We start from the raw sequence: 23,368 nt of genomic DNA on the forward strand, positions 1-23,368 counted from the left end.
ATAATAATAGATATTATATGCACAATAATCGATTATACTCTGGAATACATTTTCTTCTTTAATTTTTTTTATGTATATTTAGAAGCATTGGCTCATTGTAGTTTGCAATGGCTCATTCAAAGAAAAAAATTGAATGTGTTTCATTTTAAAAAGTAAATAACTGAATTTAAATGTTTGACTTGGTACTGCATGGATAGAGTCTTTTATTTTGAAATATTTTAGTTCTGAAGTCTCGCGTTGTTTCGTGTTTCACGCTGCTCTTGTTGTCGTCATCGTCATCATCGCCCCACCGGACTGAATGAGGAAGTGAAAGAGACGGTCGCTAAAGACAACGCTGAACGGAGAGAGTCGGTTGATACGGTAAGACCTCCAGGGATGTTTTAAATTAAATCAATTATATGTGCTTTTATATCTTTGACAAAAAATGGTCTCTCGGCATGTTATCGATCACATCCTATTTATAAACGTGTTCTTCCAACGACCTATAGAGGATGCGAGAGATCACACTAAATGATATGTTTGTAGTACATCTATTCAGACTCTTGTTTGAATGTTATTGAGTGTTTATGGCCTGGTTTCGTTTTAGTTTAACCCAGTATCAGAGGGTTTTGCTGTCGGTCTCTGATCATAGACGCCGGTTCTGCTTGTACAGTAGCAACCACGTTACGAGTCACGTGACGTCATTATTGCGCTTTGACAGCTCAAACACTGACATTTCCTAAAGATAAGAGGGCTGATAATGTGCTGTAAATGAGCAGTAGATCAATGAACATGTTATTGTTTAACGATAGTTTGTTCACTTCTCTTTCAGGAAAACGGCTCCTCATTCAGTCTTTCATTCTTTCTTCATTTTATTTTAGGATATAAGACTACGGACGCGACTCTTCAATCTTCATAATGGGTTCTTGTGTCTTTCTGATCACATACCAAGGTCCTTCTGCCCAGAGATGGATCTTGTGACCATTTGTCTACAGGCATCCTGCCTAACATCTTTATGAGATTTACTAAGCAGCTGTATTACACTCATACACACACAAATACACACAAGCATGGCACCAGTCCCACCTGGCATCCGCTTCCTGGCCTCCTTCAATAGAGACCAGTGGTGAGTTTATCTTTTTTTTTATCAATATTTGCATGTGTATTTGGGATTGATGATCAGCAAGCCCAGTTTTCCCACAGAGATATAATGTCTGTCATTATAATTCTACAGTTCCAGTCTTTGCATATTTGTTTATTACATATATGAAACCTAAGTTGCGATAGTCTTTTGATTTTGTTTATCGGAAATTGATTGGATGGTTGTGGTTTGCAATTGGTCGATCTCATGTGAGTGACAGGTTGTCTCGCCCTCACATCATTAGAGAAGAGAAGAGATGTCGCTGTTATTTTAATTAAAGATTACAAGGGCACATTAATCTTTTTTTTTTTTTTTTATTACATGCACGGATAAATCATTTCTGATAAATAAGAATAGTCAAATTTGATTTCATATTGACTTTAAATATTTTGGCAAATTTGACTGATTCCATCTGTCAGTAAAAGTATTTAACATGAGACAATTCCACCAGTTTTTCCACAAAAATGTGAGAAGAATCTGCAATTTTCTCTGGGCCTGCTAAGCAGACATAAGCTGATACGTGCTGGAGAATACAATAGAGTAGAATAGAACTCTAATGTCTCTTGTATTTAATTGAATACAAGCTTCAATACTGCATTCTGTACCAAACTAAGACGTCAGTCTTTCTGTTGATCATGGTAGCTGGATTACTTGTGTGTACATATATACACGCCTCTCTGTATTTGAGCACGTCTTATCTGTGTTCCATTGCATATCTGCGTCATCGACTCCATTTCAGGATTGATTGTGAAAAATCGGGTTTAGTGAGTTCTATAAAAGGGACACACAGGATAGACTAGGTGTGTTTACATTCCTGTCTACTGTTCTGTCAAAAAAAAGTATAAGGACATTTCCAAAACTCCCTGCATGACACATCACATCACATATGAATATATTTGATAGAAATAGTGCTATTTTTTCTCATTTTTCTCATGGTGGTTACCGTACATTCTAAGGTATTACAGGAATTTTTGTTGCTGATTTAGGTAGATTGGTGTATTAAAGGGATAGTTCGCCCTCAGGTTGTTCCAAACCTGTTTGAATTTCTTTCTTCTGCTGAACACAATAGAAGATTTTTAGAAAAATGTTGGTTGTCAAACAGTTGAATCTATCTGTCTATCTATCTGTCTATCTATCTATCTATCTATCTGTCTATCTATCTGTCTATCTGTCTATCTATCTATCTATCTGTCTATCTATCTGTCTATCTATCTGTCTATCTATCTATCTATCTGTCTATCTATCTGTCTATCTATCTATCTATCTATCTATCTATCTATCTATCTATCTATCTATCTATCTATCTATCTATCTATCTATCTATCTATCTATCTATCTATCTATCTATCTATCTATCTATCTGTCTGTCTGTCTGTCTGTCTGTCTGTCTATTTATATATTGTAAATATAAAGATATCCCCTAAAAACATGAACATTGTCAGTATCAGCAGAAGAAAGAAACTCATACAGGTTTGGAACAACATGAGGGTGAGCAAATTATGACAATATTAACATTTTTGGGTGAACTATCCCTTTAACATAACATCATACATAAATATATATATAGTAAATATAAAGATATGCCCTAAAAACATGAAAATTGTTAGTATTTTTTATAGTGAATTCTGGCAATCACAGCTGCCATTTTTTTCCATAATTTAGCAGGATATTTTTTACATTGTGTATTTAAAGTTCTAATTATCATCAAACCATTTTGTTGTACTGATATCACTGTGAGACTTCACAATGCCATCACACTACTCATTTTACTTCTGTGCTGTTATTTATAATATGCGGTTATTTGTTATTTCATATCATTCTGTTTGAATAGTGACAAAAAGAGAATTTTTTTTTTTTTTAAGAATCAGTAGACACTCTTTCGATAGTCAACTTTAGACGTTCTACTGACTATAAAAAAAACTTTGCAACTAAATTTTAAGTCTTCTAAATCCACGATGAACCTTGGCGTGATGAAAAGATCAATTAAACAAAAATAAATAAACCAAAAAGCTGCTGTAAGTGTCTAAACCTGATCTAAGCAAGACTGTAAAATAGAAAAGGAGTTGATAAAAGACTTGGTTGCTTTGCCCTTCTTAGTTTGACATTAAGCAATAGTAAGACGGTCTCCCTTTAACTTCTGATTTGTTTGCTAGTTAAACAGTTGTTTGCGTAACTGAACAGTGGGTGGGAATGTCATTAGCCACTCACACAATTTAATGCTCAGTATTTGTATTTGTGTTTGTTTTAGAATGCAGTCTATCTCAAATCTCATTAAATGAAATTTCGCAGTAAAATGTCCCTATTTCCTTTTCCTTATTGACCTTTGCTGTGTTTACACAGGTACAAGGCCTTCACGTTTGCTCTAACTTTCCTGCTCTACACAAGCTTTCATCTATCCAGGAAGCCCATCAGCATTGTCAAGGTAGCACAATATATATACATCATAAATACACTTTATAGCGGTTCTTAACTGTTTGATTGCTTGTATTGTTGCGAAATGCTAATTATTATCGCCCAATCTAAACTGCAAAATGTGACAATAAGGCATGAATTAGGGTTATTATCGTTAACTAAAATGATTCAAATATTTCTGTAATTTAAATCAATCTGAAATACAAAAATATAAATATTAGTTCAACTTAACGAAAATTAGAAATCTTGCCTTGGCTAAAAACTGAAATAAGTTTAAGATCAAGCAATACAATTATTAACTGGAAATGAATAAATAACAAAAATTATAAAAACCCTTTTAAAAATAAAATAAAACCAAATGACATGAATAGTAATATAAAAAAAGAAATAATAAAAATAATAAGATAAAAGTACATAACACAATTGCTAAAATTAACATGAAAATTTTAATTATTAATATAAAAGCTCATTTAAAATATTAATAAAACTATAATAAATACAAAAAATAACACTGGCAAGAAGATAAAATCATGATTTTCATGATTAAGCTGCTTTGAAACAATGTATTATAAAAAGTGCTATACAGATAAAAAAAATATCAAACTTATCTTTTACATTTACATTTACATTTAGTCATTTAGCAGACGCCTTTATCCAAAGCGACTTACAAATCTTTTATTAACGTTATTTATTTATTTATTTATTTATTTATTTATTTATTTTATGTTACTATTATTATTTTAAATAAACTGTAGTGTATAGATAGAAAATAACTGAAATAAAAACCAGAATTCAGTTGTTGTTGTTTTTTTCATTTCTGGATAAACCGTACAGACAACATTATATTGCTCAGAGGTGGCATTTTCCAAATTTGTACCAGCTATTATCGGCACTCCTTGTGCTTACTGGAATCCAGAAGTGTGTGGCACTCAGCCATCTAACCATGTTGAACTGTATGTGTGTGTATAGAGTGAGCTGCATAAGAACTGCTCTCACATCATGGAGGTCCCTACAGAGAGCGGCCGGCAGGCTAGACTTCACACAGAACTAGACTGCAGCTGGAAACCATTCGGTAACACTAGATTAGATTAGATTCAAGCAATATCTGTTTCTATCACTTTCAGTCAGTGCATTAAATGTTTGGCATCTCTGTGTTTCAATCCCTATAGACAGAAACAACTATAAGCAGTTGCTCGGAGCAATGGATTATTCTTTCCTGTGTGCTTATGCCATAGGCATGTATCTCAGGTAAGAACATATACGAAAACACTCTAATTTTTATGTATTTGCTTTAAAATGACTTAAAAGTGTGTGTTTTCCCAAACCCACAAGACTTTTGTTTATCTTCGGATAACAAATGTAGGTGTTTTTAATGAAACCTTTTATCGACACAAACACGCAATGCAAGAGTGAATGTCTTTTCATCATAGCTGAAGTGAAGTCAAATAATGCTTTGCGGAAAATAAAGCAAATATGGCGAATGAACGACAAGGCAGAACAAAAAATGAACATACAGTACACAAGAGTGTACTCTAATGATATTCAGAACTGTCCAAAACCAATATTACTCACGTTTGGAGCTGAAACAATGCAACCTCTGCATCCGTTTTCAGGTCTTCATGCTTAGATCTTTCCAGCGCTGGAAAGCTTTTCTGATATTAACGTGGATCCTGAAGCTCTTACCTTTCATATCCCTTCATTTTCCAGTGATATTCCTCTGAGCTTTTCTCTTTTGTAATGTCTCTCAGCCATCTCTCTTTCTACAGTCTTTCGTCAAATCTCCCTCTTGCTCTCTCTCTCTCCTCCCCCATCATGAGTGGACACGCCCCCTACTGCTGATTGGCTACAAGTGTGTTGTGGCGCTCGGTCCGATCCACTTTCAACAGCGTTTCTTAAATCGCTTACAGCACTTTTTAGGAAAAATTATATGTGATGTAATATAATGAAATAGTAATAAACAGCAATATTTATCAAGGTTTATTTTTACAAAAATATTTTAATATATAAAAATCCATTATTATATCAAAGTTTTGACTGACTCACCAGAATGAATTTACCAACTTGAACGCTGTTTTTGCTTCTCAAGTTTAAACTGAAGATGCTATTATTTAAAACACCCTAACGCGCTGAATTATTCTAATGTCATTGGTCTTTGGTCTTATCTTGAGAAGTTGAACTCATCTAACAACAGTGATATGTTTATTGTTTGCTGCTAACATTCTGTCTGCAGTGACATTTAATACAATGTTTTCAGTGGAATCATTGGAGAGCGTTTGCCCATTCGCCTGTACCTGACTGTGGGCATGTTGACCAGTGGTCTTTTCACCTGTCTGTTTGGACTGGGATACATCTATGACATCCACAGCCTTGGCTTCTATATATTTGTTCAGGTTGGTGTCATACATGAAGTCTCTCATGCTCACCAAGACTGCATTTATTTGATCAAAAATACAGTAAAAACTGCATAATTGTGTAAAATAACTATTTTATATTTTAATATATTTTAAAATATAACTTATTCCTGTCAAGCAAAGCTGAAATCATCATTACTCCAGTCTTCAGTGTCACATGATCCTTCAGAAATCATTCTAATATTCTGATTTGCTGCTTAAGAAACATTTCTGATTATTATCAATGTTGAAAACAAATACTTAATATATTTGTAGAACCGTGATCATTTCTTTTCAGGATTCTTTAATGAATAGAAAGTTTAAACAAACAGCATTTGTTTGAAATATAAATTTTGTAACATAATAAATGTTTTTACTGTTACTTTTGATCAAATGATCTATAAATTAATTACCCTGCTGAATAAAAGTGTTAATTTCTTTGGAAAAACAAATCTGACCTCAGACTTTGAATGGTAGTGTATGCAAACAGCAATTATTATTTATGAACCAGTTTGTTCAGGTTTCAATCAATTCTCATTCTCACTTTATTTTTTTTGTCTGCAGGTGGCCAATGGATTGGTTCAGACCACTGGTTGGCCAAGTGTCGTGACTTGCATTGGCAACTGGTTTGGCAAGGGCAGGTATGAGGCATTACATTTTCCACTAACATTATAAACTCGATAAATCTGTCTAAACACGAGCATGCAGTGTTTTCGTTGATCTCAGACGCTCAAGATGAGGGAATGCTTATCCTCTTTGCTGCTCTTTACACACTCCAAAATTGTAACAGATCTTATTACCACAAAATGAAATGTTATATAATGTGTTTTGTTTTGTTGTGGTATCAGGAGAGGCCTCATCATGGGTCTGTGGAACTCTCACACATCGGTGGGCAACATTCTGGGTTCTCTGATTGCCGGATATTATGTCTCCTCTAACTGGGGAATGTCCTTCATCGTCCCTGGAGTTATCATCGCTGTCATGGGGGTCGTCTGCTTCTTCTTTCTAATAGAGCGTAAGTGAATATGACCTCTGGCTTATTTATGTGTGTTTGGGAGCAAATTTGTCACAAAGCACTGTTGGAGATGGTTGATGGGTTTTTGATGCGAACGCTTCTGTATCTCCAGACCCTAATGATCTGAAGACCGCCAGTGCCCAGAGCTCAGCTCCAAGCAATCAGGTCAGTCCATTTATTTACTTTCATTTCCTGTCACATTGCTGTGAAGTTTGTGGTCAGTGCGATTTTAAATTATTATTTATTTTTTAATAAATACTTTAATTCAACGGGGATGCATTAAATTGTCCAAAAATGAAAGCACAGAGATCTATAATGTTTCAGAAATTCAAATAAATGCTGTTCTTTTGAACTTTCTATTCATCAGAGAATCCTGGAAAAAAATTTTTTTTTTAAATCACGTTTTCCACAAAAATATTGAGCACAACTGTTTTCAACATTGATAATAATAAGAAATGTTTCTTGAGCTCCAAATCAGCATATTAGATTGATTTCTGAAGGATCATGTGACACTGAAGACCGGAGTAATGATGATGAAAATTCAGCTTTGCCATCATAGGAATAAATTACATTTTAAAATATATTAAAATAGAAATGTTAAATATTTCAAAATATTCTTAGTTTTACTGTATTTTTGATCAAATAAAAGTTATTTCAAAAACATAAAATTTTACCCCAAACTTTTAAAGAGTTGTTTACTTGAAGGCTTTGTTTACACTAATCCAATGTGGGTTACAAATCCGGTCTCTCAGGAATGACAGGTCCACACTGTAATTTAACAGACGTGGGGATCTGTTTTTGTTTTACCAGCATCTCAATTTTCGCACGTTAAAAAATAAATACGACCTCATGATGTTTACTTTATTATTCAATAAAACGATATGCTATTGCGAATATTATTGTTACTTGTTCATCATTGTGTCAGTGTTTTATTCGCTGACTTTAGCTAGCTTCCTTGCACGAAGAACAACATAGTAATGAAACGCGTTTGTCCATTTAGGGCTCCTGTAGAAACATGTCAGCGCATTTCAATGTATGGGGTATCTGTATGTAGATAGAAATGGCTCATTCTAAGGTAATAAAAACGTAACGGGTCATTAAGTAAGGTCTTTATACACCACTGAAAACATAGTTATATATGAAGAGTTCAGATGCAAAAGCCTCTTAGTGCCATCTGAAATTTTCTTCTAGAATTTTCTTCAAGCTCGTATATTTAAGTTCAGTAATTTCACTTAAATGACAATTAATAGGTAATTTTCATTGCCATTTAAGTGAAATTACTGAATTTAAATATACAAGCTTGATAAAAATTATCATTCTAGAAGAAAATTTCAGATGGCACTTAGAGGCTTTTGCATCTGAACTCTTCATATATGATATTGTATTTCTGTCAACAGATCCTCCTAAATATTACACACTGCACCTTTAAAATTCATTCACTATCCTTGTCTTGTTTTAGAATAAATATTGTATAGAATAATATTCAGAGAAGAGTTATACTCATTCTTTTCCACTGGCCAAATAGTATTTTTAATTGTTTTAAACAAATCAAAATGATCCAATTTTGCCTATAAGGTAAACATGTATTTTAGGATGTTTATATATTTTTAATGGAAACAGATCTGCCTTATTTATGCAGTGTAAATAATTGTCTAACATCACTGACAAAACATTAAAATAAAATTAAAACATAAAAATAAAATTTGCGTACGGTTTCCTTCAAATACAATGGTATTTTTCATAATATTGGAAAGAGCCAGAAAGGTGTTATCATTAGGAAACTGTCTGTCTGCACACGACACCAACGTTTAGATCCATTAATGAGAGTGGCATATTTCATCTGAATGTGTATATCAAAATGAAAACATTTTTTAAATCATACATGGCTCACATATTTACGCCTAGTTTATATTTTTCTTTTTACAGTTTCTGATATGTGTGTGGAAACTTGCAGAAGCACAAAATGGGCATAGAAATGTGTGCGTACGCAATTTTCCATGCACATATTGGGAATAAAAAATAAAATAAAGTACAAACACTCTAGAGACTCATTCCAGAAAATCAGTGGATGTGGTTTGTATTGGGCTTGTAAATATCAGATTCCATATTTTTGTTGCGGTTCAGCTGACAAAAAATGAAACTTGATTTGAGTCAGATACACTCACAAATCAGATTTTTGCTTCTGACCTGAACAAAATAAGCCTAGCAAAGAGTCAAACAGACAATGCCTTGTCATCAACAATGTCATCTTCACATAAGTTAATGTTTTTTCCCAGCAGTCTGAGGCAAGGTTGGTTAGATAACATGACTCATTCACGCTCGAAAGCAGTCGCTATGACAACGGCCCTGTGATGCGCACACCTGCCAGTCTCAGTAGAGCGTGAGGTGCTCTTCGAGCACGGAGAGTTCACATTTCTGAAACGCTTCATCAGATTAATTTAGATTCAAGAGTAGTGTGCCTAATCAGGAGTAACAGAGACATTAGGGATGGAGGAAGGGGGTGACAGCGAGAGGAAATGTAGATTGACGTCTCTTTTCCTCATTTTGACTGTGGAGGAGGAATTAATCATATTCAAGAGCAACTTCAAACACTTTGCAGCTTGCAGCCGCATAATTCTGGATTCTGTGTTATTGTCTACCCTAATGACTCTTGGTTTGTTTCTAAAGGATTCTTAAATATTCATAGCGATTAATTAATTACAATTTAGGAGGTAATACACTAGTATTTTGTCTTGCCCTCTGGAGTGTACATAAACAATAGAAAACAATACAAGAGGGAATTGGGTCAATAATACTAACAGCAGATGCACTGATTGGAAATGTATGCAAAAATGTAGCCTTTTTTATATTTGTGTAAGGAAAGTAAATGTGTTTTTTTCATACAACTTCATCTGTAATCATAAGTTCTTCACCACTTTTAATCAACTTTGTTATTTCAATTTTCTTCAGCCTGTGACAAATACATTTAAAAGTAGAAATATTCATTTTCTTCTATATTTTAGGAGCTTGTCTATCAAAATGCCTAGTAAAATGTATGAATATCTTAAGACTTATTACAATATATTCAGAATTACATTTATATTTTCAGACCATAACTGCATATATTCAGATTTACATCTATATATTCATGATTTACCTTTACATATTCAAAGTTGTATCTGTATATTTACATTTGAATTATTTTCATATATATTCACTTTTATAACATCTTCTATACTCTAACAGAACTTGATAGTTAAGCAAAAATCACACAAGTAACGAGTATCACACAATTCAAGTGCTGTTTTTGTCCCGAATAGCAAGAGTTTAAATATTTTCAGACACAATATTGTCTATTTTTGCTCAATTTCGCCAACAAAAATATTACCTATAAAGCCAGCGCAGAACTGTTGTGCATCTCCAAACACACAGCGTTGTTTTGTTTCTGAATGAATCCACATCCATTGATAAATACAGAGAGCCATTTACTTCATTCTATGAATGAATTAGCCGTTTGAATGAATCAAATGAATGAATAACTTGCTCATTAAGACTTTACCTCCACCTACTGGCAGTTTTAGTTTCTTATTTAGAGTATCATTTCATTTAAAAACTCCATTAAAGGGATAGTTCACCCCCAAATAAAAAAAAAATCTGTCATTTACTCTCCCTCATGTCGTTTCAAACCTGTATGACTTACTTTCTTCTGTGGAAAAAATAAATAAAAAAATAAATTGTGGATGGCAAAATTACATGTCACTACCCATGTGTCTTGTGTTATTATATTAATATAAAATAATTAATATATTGAATATATTCAGAATACACCTTTGTATAGTGTTGTCTTTAGGTGTTGTTTTCTTTGTAAATGTGACACTGAACTCATATAATTTTTTCTCAGAAGCTTCATAAAAGCTGGAATGGTGTTAATGGACACAAAGACCTTTACTTGCAGTGCAAGCCAGGAGCTAAAGCACAGGTTGGTCCGCGTCATTGTCTCTGTGTATTTTTCTGTGACACTCCTTTAGACGTATTACTTTTTCACTGTCTGATCCTCCTGTTTGTTAGAGCTGGGACACAGAGCTTCTGCTGGGGCAGGAGAGCATTGGCGTGTGTGTTCCCGTGCAGCAGGTGGTGGTGGTGAAGAGCGAGGCCGAACCGTCACCCATCAGCTTCATGGGAGCTTTACGCATTCCTGTGAGTGTCGCCCATCCGTCTGTCCGTCATCAGTCAGCGTGTGTTACAGCGTCACTGACGTCTCTCCCGCTGTGTGTTCGCAGGGAGTGGTGGAGTTCTCTCTTTGTCTGCTGTTTGCCAAGTTGGTCAGTTATACGTTCCTCTTCTGGCTGCCCCTCTACATCACTAAAGCAGGTAACTCTCACTGATGACATCAGCGTTTATCAGTCATTTCATTCGTCTGTTCTGTTATATTTATTTCTGTGGTTCTCTTGATGTAGAGGTTTCTGTGTTTTGATGTGTGTTGTGTGTATATTTGCACGTTTTGGGATGGTGGTTAATACACTGCTGCAGTGATGATGTATTTTTGTAGGCCAACCCAGAAGTTAGCATCACCTTCGACAAAAACCCAATAGGACTTTTCCATTGGCCTTTGGATTATTGCAGAATATAAGCTGGTGTTAATGGACACTTTTGACCAACAAAAGTTTTGTTCAACATGATAATCTTCACACATTAACACAACTTTTATGAATTTTGATGCCTAAATACAATCGGCATCAGATGTAAAAAGCTAAACATAGGCTATAAACAAACTACATTAAAGTTTCCGACCACTCTTTCAGTCTTTATTTAAAAACACATTTTCCCTGAAAGTTCGAGTTAGAATGGTCAGCAAGAGAGCGTTTATATACACAACGAGGCTGTGAAAGTGGACTAGTGAGTAGATGAGTTTAGCTGTTCGGTGTGATGATGTATAATGTTCCCGAAAACCTCTGTGGTTCCATTTAGCCTCTTGTTAATAACCGTAAAAGACCTTGTGTTAATTGCAGACCTTATTTCAGGCATTTTACCAAAAAACCCATTCAAATAACCCATTGACTTCAGGATGATGGATTTGTAAGTGTTAAAATGCCGACTCGTTTCCATGTTTCGGCCTGCTAAGATACATCATACCTGCAGCACTCTATGGATCAGTGACTACAATGCACTTCCTGTTTTTCAGCTCACCTAGATGCCAAGAGAGCCGGAGACCTTTCAACTCTATTTGATGTGGGTGGCATTGTTGGTATGTAGAGTTTTTGTCATGTTTTAGTCATTTGAGTGGGCAGAAGTAGCTGATATACACACATCTGTGAGCATTTATCTGGTGCTTTCTTATTAAAAAAACAAATTGTGATGTGTTTAATAACACCCATATCAGACCAAACAAGGTCTTCCTCATCTTGACTTGTTTGGGACACGTCCCGCTTTGTATTTATTTCTTCATCACTCAAATATTTTAATGACGGCAAACAGTTCTGCCCACGGCTAACCGTGCGAATAAAGCAGCGCAGAGGAATGCAAAGACACATTCTGTATGAGTGTTTATGTGTTTGTGTGTGTGTGTGTAGGAGGGATCTTGGCTGGAGTGATCTCTGATAAGATGGGAAAGAGGGCCACCACTTGTGCTGTGATGCTTCTGCTGGCGGCGCCCACAGTATGTCATTCTGTTGATCAAATACAGCGGAACTTGTGCATTTAAAAGCCCTTTGTTGCATCACATTTCTCTCACCATTGACAGTGGTTTGTGTCTGTTTTTATTTATTTATATATATAGCTCTACGGCTTCTCTATGATCAGTCAGCTTGGCTTGGGTCCCACTATTGGTAAGACATCAAATCCTTCAAAGTTACATAAGAGCGTTTTTTAACCCTTTTTGCTTTGATTCAAATGAGAGAATGAATGAGATTAACAGATGATAGCTGATACCAGCTTTGCTATGTGTTATTATATTATTTAAAGTAGTAAATATTAAACATTTCGATAACTTATATACACACTGACACTACCATTCAAAAGTTTTTTTTTTTTTTTTTAATGTTTTTAAAAGAAGTCTCTAATGCTCACAGAGGCTGCATTTATTTGATAAAAAAATACAATAAAAACTGTAATATTATGATATATTATTATGATGGATTGACAAATCCAACATGCAGATCTACTATTTAAGCTTCTTGTGCTGATACTAATTTTTAAACATTATCTTCTCAAGAGCTTTAAAGCTACAACAACCAAACTCGGGTCAGACCTTTAGACTGTTCTTACTCGAGATGCTAACCGATCCAACTTTGAGAATTCCAGTACTGGACTTCCGAACATTCCCAAATTCTCATAGACTTTAATACAATAACTCTCATTGAGTATTTAAGCTCTCTAAAAGCTTAACAACTATCCTTGGACAATATGCTCAAACAAGCTAGCCATGTGTTTAAAAATGATAGGTTCATGCTAGCAATGCTTTAAAACATGCTAGCAAAACGTTAAAACATGTTAGGATCATGTTAGCTAAATGTAAAACTGTTAAAACATGCTAAATCATGCCAGTAACGGAATTTAAAAAACATGCTAGGAAGCTAATGATTACACTTTCAGACAAAGCTTTGTCCCGATAAACTTTACTTTCTTAAAGTTACTGTTTTCTATTTGAATATATGTTAAAATGTAATTTATTCCTGTAATGCAAAGCTGAATTTTCAGCATCATTACTCCAGTCTTCAGTCACATGATCCTTCAAAAATCATTCTAATATGCTGATCTGCTGCTCAGGAAACATTTCTGATTATTATGAATGTTGAAAACAGCCGTGTTGCTTAATAGTTTTGTGGAAAGCGTAATAAAAAAAATATTAAAAAACTGGATTCTTTGATGAATATAAAGTTCAGAAAGAGCGGCATTTATGTGAAATAGAAAACTTTTATAACATAATAAATATCTTTACCGTCACTTGATCAGTTTTAATGCACCCTTGCTGAATAAGTGTTCATTTCTTCAAAAAAGAACTGCCCTCAAACTTTTAATTTTGAATAGTAGTGTATGTAAATAAAATACAAAATAGTTGTATATATGACATTATGTAGTATGTATTAAGAAGACTTAAATGCCTGATGCCTCCAGGTTATGCACCAACCCTCTTGCCATCATTTCCTCATATATCTTTTCAAAATGGAAAAAAGCCATTTGTTCTGTAGAGTGACCCTTTTCCTGGTGTGTCATTGCATGGTTTAGTGCTCTGATGTTTGTATGTTATTTGAATTGGCAGGTATGCTGCTGGTGTGTGGTGGTTTAGTCAACGGGCCGTACTCTCTCATCACAACAGCTGTCTCTGCTGACTTGGTGAGTGTGTGTGTGTGTGTGTGTGTGTGTGTGTGTGTGTGTGTGTGTGTGTGTGTGTGTGTGTGTGGTTAGGAAATGCACTTGCATAATCTTGTGCTTGTTCATGTGCCACATGCTGTTTCTCTCTGATGGATTATTTGATTTAATTCTCTAGGGCACACACAAGAGTCTGAAGGGCAATGCCAGGGCTCTCTCTACAGTTACCGCTATTATAGACGGCACTGGATCTGTCGGTAAGACCCTAATAACTATCATATCTCCAGCCACTCGGTTCATACTCATGTTTTATTGTGAAGCGGTCTCATGTAGAGCAGAGAGAGGTCACTCTTGTGCCTTTTGTCTTCTGCAGGTGCTGCTGTGGGTCCTCTGCTGGCAGGGCTGTTGTCGGCACACGGCTGGGATCAGGTCTTTTACATGCTCATGACCGCAGACTTTTTTGCACTTTTGGTGAGTCTAAATAAAAGCTTACTTAATTTACCAGATTTTTTAAACCTCTTTCGTTGTTGTTGTTGTTGTTTTAAAGCAAAATTTTGATGAACCTACTGTTTATAGAGTCCATGTCTATCAAGCTCTTAAAAGAATTGAAAAACAGCTTAAAAGTAGTTTGTATGCCACATTTCAAGGAGCCACAAAATGTGAGGAACAGGCCAAAATTTAAATTGTTTTCCACAAGTTTTCTCACGTCTGTTCCCAAATCTTTTTTTCCATCCTACATATTCAAATGGTTGGTTTCTCACACAAACTTCTTATATTGATTCAGAACACTTCGAGATAGTGGTTCTCAACCCGCGGAACCGAGACCCACTAGGGGTTTTTAATCCAAGGCTCCTCTTTGTCCAAGACAATATTCAATATTCAATATTCCTCTTATCTAAGCTGATATGTACATCTGGTGCTTCTGTTGTCATTCAAATAAGTAAACAAACTGAAAATATATAATGTCAGTTTAATTTTGTGCGTCTTTATTTTTAGCTGTTTAATTAAGATTAAACTTTATTGGGCTCCTAGTTATTTGATTGGCAGATGTGGTCACTATAAATTGTTGTATGGCAGCATGAACAGAGTGGAATTATAAACTTGATTTATTCCTGTAAAGTTTTGCAGTGTACACTTGGCAGTTCATTTCACTCATTCAATACTTGACACACAGTCCGATAACACAGTGTACATTTAACCCTCTGGTGCTGCTCATGTGACAGGCAAAAATTACAACCAAAAAAAATTCAATGAAATGAATGTACCATATTTTAGTTTGATAATGTTTTTTATTTAATTGTATTTTTAGGGAATTTTATCGTACTAACTTATATTTATGCAGTTGTTATAATCCATTCATTTACTTTGAGTATAGACCTGAAAATTTAATTTTCAACTCTTTGAAGTCTTTTCTTCAAAGCATTCAAGATTTATGACAGTTTAAGCCCAGTCTCTTTTTAATTACGGCACTTGGCATATTATTGCTGAAGTGAAAAAAGTTTTAAAATGTGAACTTAAAAAAAGTTGTAGAATTTTACGTTTATGAAAAATGCACAAAAATACTAATTTAAATTTGTATATGAAAATATATATATATAAAAAAAAAACAGAGAGAATAAAGCCATAAATCTTTACTAGCCATAAATCATCATTCTAAACTAAAGTTGTGTTCCAAATTTGAGGTCGATATCTGAAAAAAATAGCTTTCCGTAAGATTTTGTATGGGCTCTGTCCCAAACGTTTTCACTGGATAAAATTAGTTTCCCATTCATCTCCAATGCGGTCAATTTTGACTGCGAAGAGCACAAGTGTGACTATTTTTTTCAGGACCATTTAACCTTTTCGAATCATGTCCATTTCTTCTTCTTTTTTTTAACATAGCAAGTGCCAAAACCTTTATCAAGTTTCGTACCATTCTGATGAAATAAAAACATTTACAGGTTAAGACAAGTGATACATTAATCGAAGAATTCACATAGCTATGACATCAAAAATATATTTAAAAAAATAATTTGTAGGATTGTCACGGTACCAAAATACCAGTCAAATTAGACTGTTCTTGGTACCAATTTTGGTACCATAGCGAAAACTTTAGTAAAAAAAATTATTATTAAACTATTTGAATATTAAATATATTAAATAAAATTTGTTTTTGATGCTAACAATGATCCTAATTAAATAATACATTTAAAATATTAGTATGTAGCCTTCAAATATTTAGTTAAATAAACATTACATTTAAAAAAAAATCAAATAAAGTTAGTAATAACATGAAAATCAGCTAATTTAACTAAATGATTTGTGAGCATGCAGAGCTCACGCTGAACAAACTCTGGCGTATTGAGAAGATTCGGTCTCGCTTAAACGCCTATGATTGGCCATTGCATTCATTAGCACAACAAACATGTCTGTAATTGGCTACAATGCTCAACGCTGCAAAAACACATAGTAAATGGAAACCTTTGATGCTCTTCAGAGTGCTTACACAAATACAGACAGGAGCGTTTGAAAGCTGCGCCTATTAGCGGGTACCTGATTGGCCCAGTACTTGCTATCTAACTATACTATCGGTACTGTAGAAAGACTGGTATCATTATGCTTTTAATATTTTCATATCAGCTTGGTACCGAAGCATCTGCACTTTTGACAAGCCTAATTGTGTTTGTATGTTCTTCAGCTTTTGCTGAGACTCGTGATGAAGGAGCTTCGCTCTCATAGGAGCCGGCCAGGAGCCGCTGTCGAGTGAGTGCTGTTTTGAGCTTGTTCTTTATTGCAGTTGCAAATCAATGACCAAAACAGTCAAAGGACTTCCTATCTTTGATTATAACAGTCTTTTTTTTCCCCTTTGTGTGTTTTAGAATGAAGGAACATTGAGTACTTTGCACTTATCTGAGCGAGAGAAACAGTGAAGGGCAGCACTGGATACAAATGTTCATCTCTCACCAGTTGTTATCTGACCACTTCCTACCCTGGACCAAAACTTGACTGAAACCCCAGTCCATGGACTATACAAAGAGACATTTTATACCCTTTTTCAGATAAAAACAAAAAAACAAAAAAAATCAATGATGTAGGGTGACAGCAAAGCAACTTTGAGGAAACATTTTCTTACAGAATATTTTTTCCCTCGAGATCATCATGGATATGCAGTCTGGACCTTGCAGCTCTAATTGCTTTTGTGCCCAAACAAATGAACATGACTCAATGTGAGATCAAGCCTAAATATCCCTCCAGTTAAATAATGCACAATTGCACAACCAAAAGTAGCCTCCCTTTGTTGCTAACAAGGGGATTTTTTAAATAAATGCAGTAAGATTTCTACTCCTAGACCCCGCCAGGCACACAGTGCCTTCATTAAACACGCAGAACAAATGTCCCTGTAAACCGTTCATAAATCCATTCTTGCATGAATTGAACACAGCAATTTATGTAAGAATGGTTTAAGAAATATTTACACCGAAATTTGTTCTGCTCGTGTTTAATAAACTAGGCCGATAGAGCGTAGAGCTGATTATGAGTTGAAGTATGTATATATATATATATATATGTATGCTAAATCTATAATATATTATTATTCTCATATGCCTTTCTATGAACCAAAGCCAATCTTGTCAGTCATTGAGATTTTTTTTTATATATATATATTTGAGCTGTTTATGAATCCCCTGATATGACATGGTGGTGGAAAAATATATGGGATGGGAGGGGGAAAACGCTTTTGTGTTCCCTAGCAAAAGTTTTGCATTCCCCGAGAAGCTGCGTTTGCTCGCAAAATTTTGCCGTCCTTCAAGAAACGTTTCGTTACCTCGCAAAGAACTCGAAAGTTTTGCTAACGAACGCAAAGTTTCTCGGGGAATGCAAAACATATTAACATATAATTTTTTCTTCCCATCTCAAAAAAAATGTCATCGCCATGTCCCTTAAAAGCTTCTGTAGTTTTCTGTGTCTTACTGTGGTGACGTCAAAGGTTCTTATCCTGTGTTTGTATATAGGAGATCCACTAGGTGATTCAGCCATATGACAAATTATTATTATTATTGTTATTATTTTTTTATATTTATAAAAAAAAAAAATTGGTATTAGAGCAGGGGTGTCCAATCCTGCTTCTGTCCTGCAGAGTTTAGCTCTAACTTGCCTCAACACACCTGACTGGAAGTTTCTAGTAACCCAAGGAAGAACTTGATTGGTTCAGGTGTGTTTAATTGGGGTTGGAGCTGAACTCTGCAGGACAGTGGCCCTCCAGGACCGAGTTTGGACACCCCTGTATTAGAGACTTTCACTGCTGGCCTGTGACTTAATGAATAATCACTATGTTTTGAGTTATTATGAAAGAAGATTAGGAATTAGGTTTTATCTGACCACTGGTTACTATACATTCATATACAAACAAAAGTCAAGCTGTTCTATATGAATAATACAATATATATCAACATTTTCATTTGTTTTCTCTGTAGGATAGTGTTAGATTTTTAAAAGTGCTTCTGTTGTCAGGTTCAGAATGTTCACATCAAGATCAGTCTGTATGATATAAATCAATGTGAGCGAACCAAAAGAGTCTCCTTGACTGTAATTGTATGTGCGCATTTAGGACCTGCACCTGCCTCTGCAGCTATAAATATTTAAAGTGTCTATTTGAATGTTCAGGTTACTGTGGGATTGTGTCGTTCTGCAGAGCTAGAGGCACATGTAGATGTTTGCTGTAAAGCTGGACCTCTTACGTAATCATGCGTTTAGCACGTGTGCATTTGCCCTTATAGGACAACATACTCTAGGTGATTGAATGTATCTGTATAATTTATGGGTAGTACCTTGGTGTAATGAGATAAAATACATTGTGCCTTTTTTCTATTTGCTTTTTTTGTATAGGGATATGTCTTTTGGAGTGTTCGTTTTTAAGTTATTGTCAGCTACTTTACAGAATCCTGTGGAGCAAATAGAGATTTGGGAATTATCTGTATTATGTTGTTGTGTGTACACATAGGACATTTTGAATAAAGCAGACACAAGGCATGAAGTCTTTCTTTTTTTGTGACGGTGCAAAAAAAATACACTCACACTTTATGGATAAAAATGATTGGGACACACCTCTTAATTCTTGAATCCAGGTGTTTCAATCAGACCCATTGCCACAGGTGTATAAAATCATGCACCGTCTGCGGCTGTGTCTGAAATCGCCCCCATACCCTTAAATTGGGCACTATTTGAGAGAACAGCTATTTGTAGTGGTGTCCGAGTGCACTCATTCAATCCCACAATGCACTGCAATAACGAGTGTACAACCGATGAACGCTCAACGGTTAGGGAATACCCATAATGCACTGTTAGAGTTGTGCCAAATGAATTCCCGCGTCTGACCGGAAGATTGCGTCCGCAGCGTAATCATCCATACATCCATTCATTTTACAAACCGCTTGTCCAATGTGGGTACAGCGTAATATCACACAGGTAGGCTATACATTCCTTTTTGATTGAATATTAAGTTGTTTAATTAAGATTTATATATGCTAGTTTCCATGACTAAGTTCAAGATGAATCTTTTCATCACTACTGGAGCTGCCAGTTTGCTAAGTTTCAAATTATTATTTAAACCGCAAGCAAAAACTATGCAAAAGCGGCAACCCTTCCGGCACATTCAGTGTCCGAATTCACTCATTCGTTTTCATTCACTCCTTCAAGTGGACTATATTAGCGGAGTAATGTAGGGAATAGTGAATGAAGGTATAGGGGGCGAAGTGGAAGCATTTAGGAACAGCAGCAACTCTGCCATGAAATATAAGACCACGTAAAGTCACAGAGCGGTTCACTGAGAGCTGAGGAGCATGGTGTGTAAAAATCGCCTACGCTCTGCTGGTTCCCTCGCTGAAGATTAATATCCGCACAAAAACTGTGCGGCGGGAGCTTCATGGAATGGGTTTCCATGGCCGGGCAGCAGCATGCAAGTCTCACATCACCAAGTACAATGCTAAGCAGTCGGATGAAGTGGTTAAAGCCCGCCGCCACTGGACTCTGGAGCAGCGGAAACGTGTTCTGTGGAGTGACGAATCACGCTTCTGTATTTTGAAGTCTGATGGCGAATTTGGGTTTGGCAGAAACCAGTTGAACATGACCTGTCTGACTGCATTGTGCTGAAGGGGGTGGATTGGAATCCACTGCTGCTTCAATATATATGTAATGAGTGATTATAATCAAGGTATTAATCAATATTTTTCCTTCTAAATATCAAATGAGTTGAACGACTTCTCTGGAGATTTTACTTTGTTATAGAAGTTACCAGTGTGATTATTGAAATGTTCTTTTCATGTATTCTGTAATGTCTGTATTTGATATCTGAATGCAGTAACAGTGCTTGCTTATTTAGCCCGGCTTCCAGAAATTAAATAGGGACTTGTTTTGTGTTTGAGAAAGGTCTTCAACGTGTAAAAACATATAGGGGTCATTGAAGCCAGTAGTTTAAGGGATTTAAATTTCTTTGTTAAAGCCTTACTTTCCAGTTAGACTAAAGTGTAGCTCTCCTTCAGAGAAAGAACGTATTATCTTGATGTTTTGAGAAAACTCTCCTGTGTATAGTTAGAGCCTGGCCTGGCCAACCTTGGAAAAGCTGTGTGTCGGTGTGTGTGTTAGTCTTCTTGGTTACAGGTTAAGGAACCACTGGCATTATTGCAGATTGACTGACTTGTTCTGGACATGTTGGCACCCAGCAACCCAAATCTGCGACCTGGAAGGTCACGACGTGCCTAACTTCAGGGTCCGAGTTTCAGCTGCATAATCGATGGAGATATGCTTCAGTCTATCTGTATATGTGTGGAAAATTACTGTTTATCTTTTTCTTAGCCAATGAGAATCATTCAACCTGAAGCAAGGACGCAGCTTAGACCTTGGTGAAGGGTAACTGCTGTTATCTTTTTAACTGTAAGCGGGGCGGCCTACAAACTCCTGTGTCTTGAAGTCTTGAAGCTGACTTCTGCTGATGAAACTGCAAACTATCTTCAGTAAAACTTTTCTTCAATTTATTATAATTCTGACTCCGGGTCTTCTTTCAAACATCTGGTCCTTGGGTCCTAAACTGTTAACCCCTAACAGTGCCTACTGTAAAATTTGGTGGAGGGGGAATAATGGTATGGGGCTTTTTTTCAGGCTATGCCCCTTACTTCCAGTGAAGGGAAATCTTAATGCTTCAGCACACCAAGACTTATTGGACAATGCTATGCTTCCAACTTTGTGGGAACAGTTAGGGGAAGGCCTTTTTCTATTCCAGTTTGGGGAATATAGTGCACAAACCACGTTCTATAAAGACATGGCTGGATGATATTTGTGTGGAAGGACTTGACTGGTCATCATACAGCCCTGACCTCAACCCCATCCAGCATCTTTGGGTTTAACTGGAACAGAGATTGTGAGCCAGGCCTTCTCTTCCAACATCAGTGCCTGACCTCACAAATGCTCTGGATGAATGGACAAAAATTCCCACAGAAACCAAAAACTCCAAAATCTTGTTGAAAACCCTTTCCAGAAGAGTGGAAGCTACTTTTTACTAAATAAATTAATAAATGACCAGTCGAGCTGTAGATAATAAGATATTATACAGCCACACCGGTTTCATCTTAAGAAGTCAGTGTGAGTCATCGAGTGCTTTGAGTGTCCATGTGCAGGTGACACGTCATCAGTGCACACATACACAGACAGGTGGCAGTCAGTCAATGGCAACAAAACAGGTACAAATACAGAGTCTATGTTTGGAAGGATAAGTACTCCATGGTGGGTGAATTCATACATGAATATAATTGAGTATAATGAGTATGTTTCAGAGCTCGGGTCCTTACAGTTTAACAGATGATTCATTTGATTTGCCACAGGGAATCACACGCTTCCCCTGAATGACTCCAGCGCTGAACCCCGTCTGTTCATTTTGCCACCTCATCGCCCACAACCCAGACTTACCTTCATGAATTCTTTATTCTGCCATCACGTGTACCAGCAGTTCTCACGTTATGTTAGGGTTATTCCCGTTATGCCTTTTAAACTTAATACATTTTTTTATTGTAATTTAAAGATGTTAAAGGCCCTTCTGTAGTCAATCATTTTATCCCTTAAAACTCATCTTTGATCACCAAAATTACTATTTAAATCTTCATGCCTTAAAATAGTTTGAATGTAACTGCACCTTTGCCTCATTTAGTATACGCGGTTCTATGAATATGCTAAATAGCCCCGCCTCCACTCACTCACACCAGCTTAGAGATGCACTCGTTGACGATCACACGTTGACCTGATTGCTTACAAGGGTAGTTTCAAAATGCGTTTTTGAGACTGTCTTTGGTTCATTGGAGTTTTAAGGAGAAAATACTCAGCAATGGTGGTTACTTAGTTATGACTACATGGTTTGTCTTGTAAAAACACCACATAGACAAATAAACAACATTAAAAATAGATTTTCACCACAGGGGGGTCTTTAAGAATGAATTTTGTGCTGTTATTCTTTACAACTACAAATGATGTCACTTCCAGGAGGAGTTCATTGAAGGTAGTTAATTTAGAAAATAAATTTCTAAAGCACAAAATGGTACAATAAAGGGATGTTATGTGAGTTATATTGAGTAAACAGAAAAACAGTCTGATTAAAAATACTTTTGGCACTCTATCTGTTGAAAGAGAACGCTGATGAATGTGGTTCGAGGCACCGGTGAACCAATGGGTGCATCTTTATCAGAGCGGATTGACATGGTTTGTTTTTACAACGGTGATTCCACGGAGGCTTGGCGTTTTCAATGATCCCATGGTCAGTTTTGTTTGTTAAAGAGGTGGTTGATTATGATTTCACTTTTCTAACTTTAGTTAGTGTGTAATGTTGCTGTTTGAGCATAAACAACATCTGCAAAGTTACAATGCTCAAAGTTCAAAGCAAAGGGAGATATTTGCTTTTAAAGAAATTGCTTTTTAAGGACTACAACAAAAGTCTGGTAGAGACTACAGACATTCCTCCAGGATTAGTGAAATCACCAACCCTAGAATTTACATAAACCCCGCCCCCTGAACACGATTTATAGATTATCAAGACAGAAAATGCTAATCAATGACTAGAAGATACACATAAGCTACATAAATTCATCAACTAACCATTCAGAAATGTTCTGTTGTATTCTACAT

General features: G+C 35.8%; 1 protein-coding gene across 5 annotated transcripts; it reads left to right on the top strand.

The window, feature by feature from the left end:
- Nucleotides 1–247: 247 nt before the first annotated feature.
- Nucleotides 248–19,234, top strand: slc37a1 (solute carrier family 37 member 1). Of its 5 annotated transcripts, XM_082175052.1 has the most exons (20): nt 248–360; nt 861–1,105; nt 3,461–3,542; nt 4,502–4,604; nt 4,702–4,780; nt 5,787–5,922; nt 6,487–6,563; nt 6,771–6,937; nt 7,050–7,102; nt 10,818–10,895; nt 10,985–11,113; nt 11,197–11,287; nt 12,099–12,161; nt 12,487–12,572; nt 12,693–12,741; nt 14,175–14,248; nt 14,403–14,481; nt 14,598–14,695; nt 16,902–16,966; nt 17,083–19,234. In XM_082175052.1, the coding sequence occupies exons 2-20, from the start codon at nt 1,050–1,052 to the stop codon at nt 17,096–17,098; spliced, it is 1,581 nt and encodes a 526-aa protein (XP_082031178.1). In that variant the 5' UTR covers nt 248–360; nt 861–1,049; the 3' UTR covers nt 17,099–19,234. The 5 variants fall into 5 exon arrangements, with proteins under 5 accessions (XP_082031178.1, XP_082031179.1, XP_082031180.1 ...); XM_082175053.1 differs by lacking the exons at nt 14,598–14,695; nt 16,902–16,966; nt 17,083–19,234 and having other exon boundaries at nt 14,175–14,280; nt 14,321–14,434; XM_082175054.1 differs by lacking the exons at nt 14,598–14,695; nt 16,902–16,966; nt 17,083–19,234 and having other exon boundaries at nt 14,175–14,284; nt 14,321–14,416.
- The last annotated feature ends 4,134 nt before the right edge of the window (nt 19,235–23,368 follow it).

This window comes from Leuciscus leuciscus, assembly GCF_965113295.1.
Source record: "Leuciscus leuciscus genome assembly, chromosome: 7".
In the NCBI taxonomy this organism is placed as follows: domain Eukaryota; kingdom Metazoa; phylum Chordata; class Actinopteri; order Cypriniformes; family Leuciscidae; genus Leuciscus; species Leuciscus leuciscus.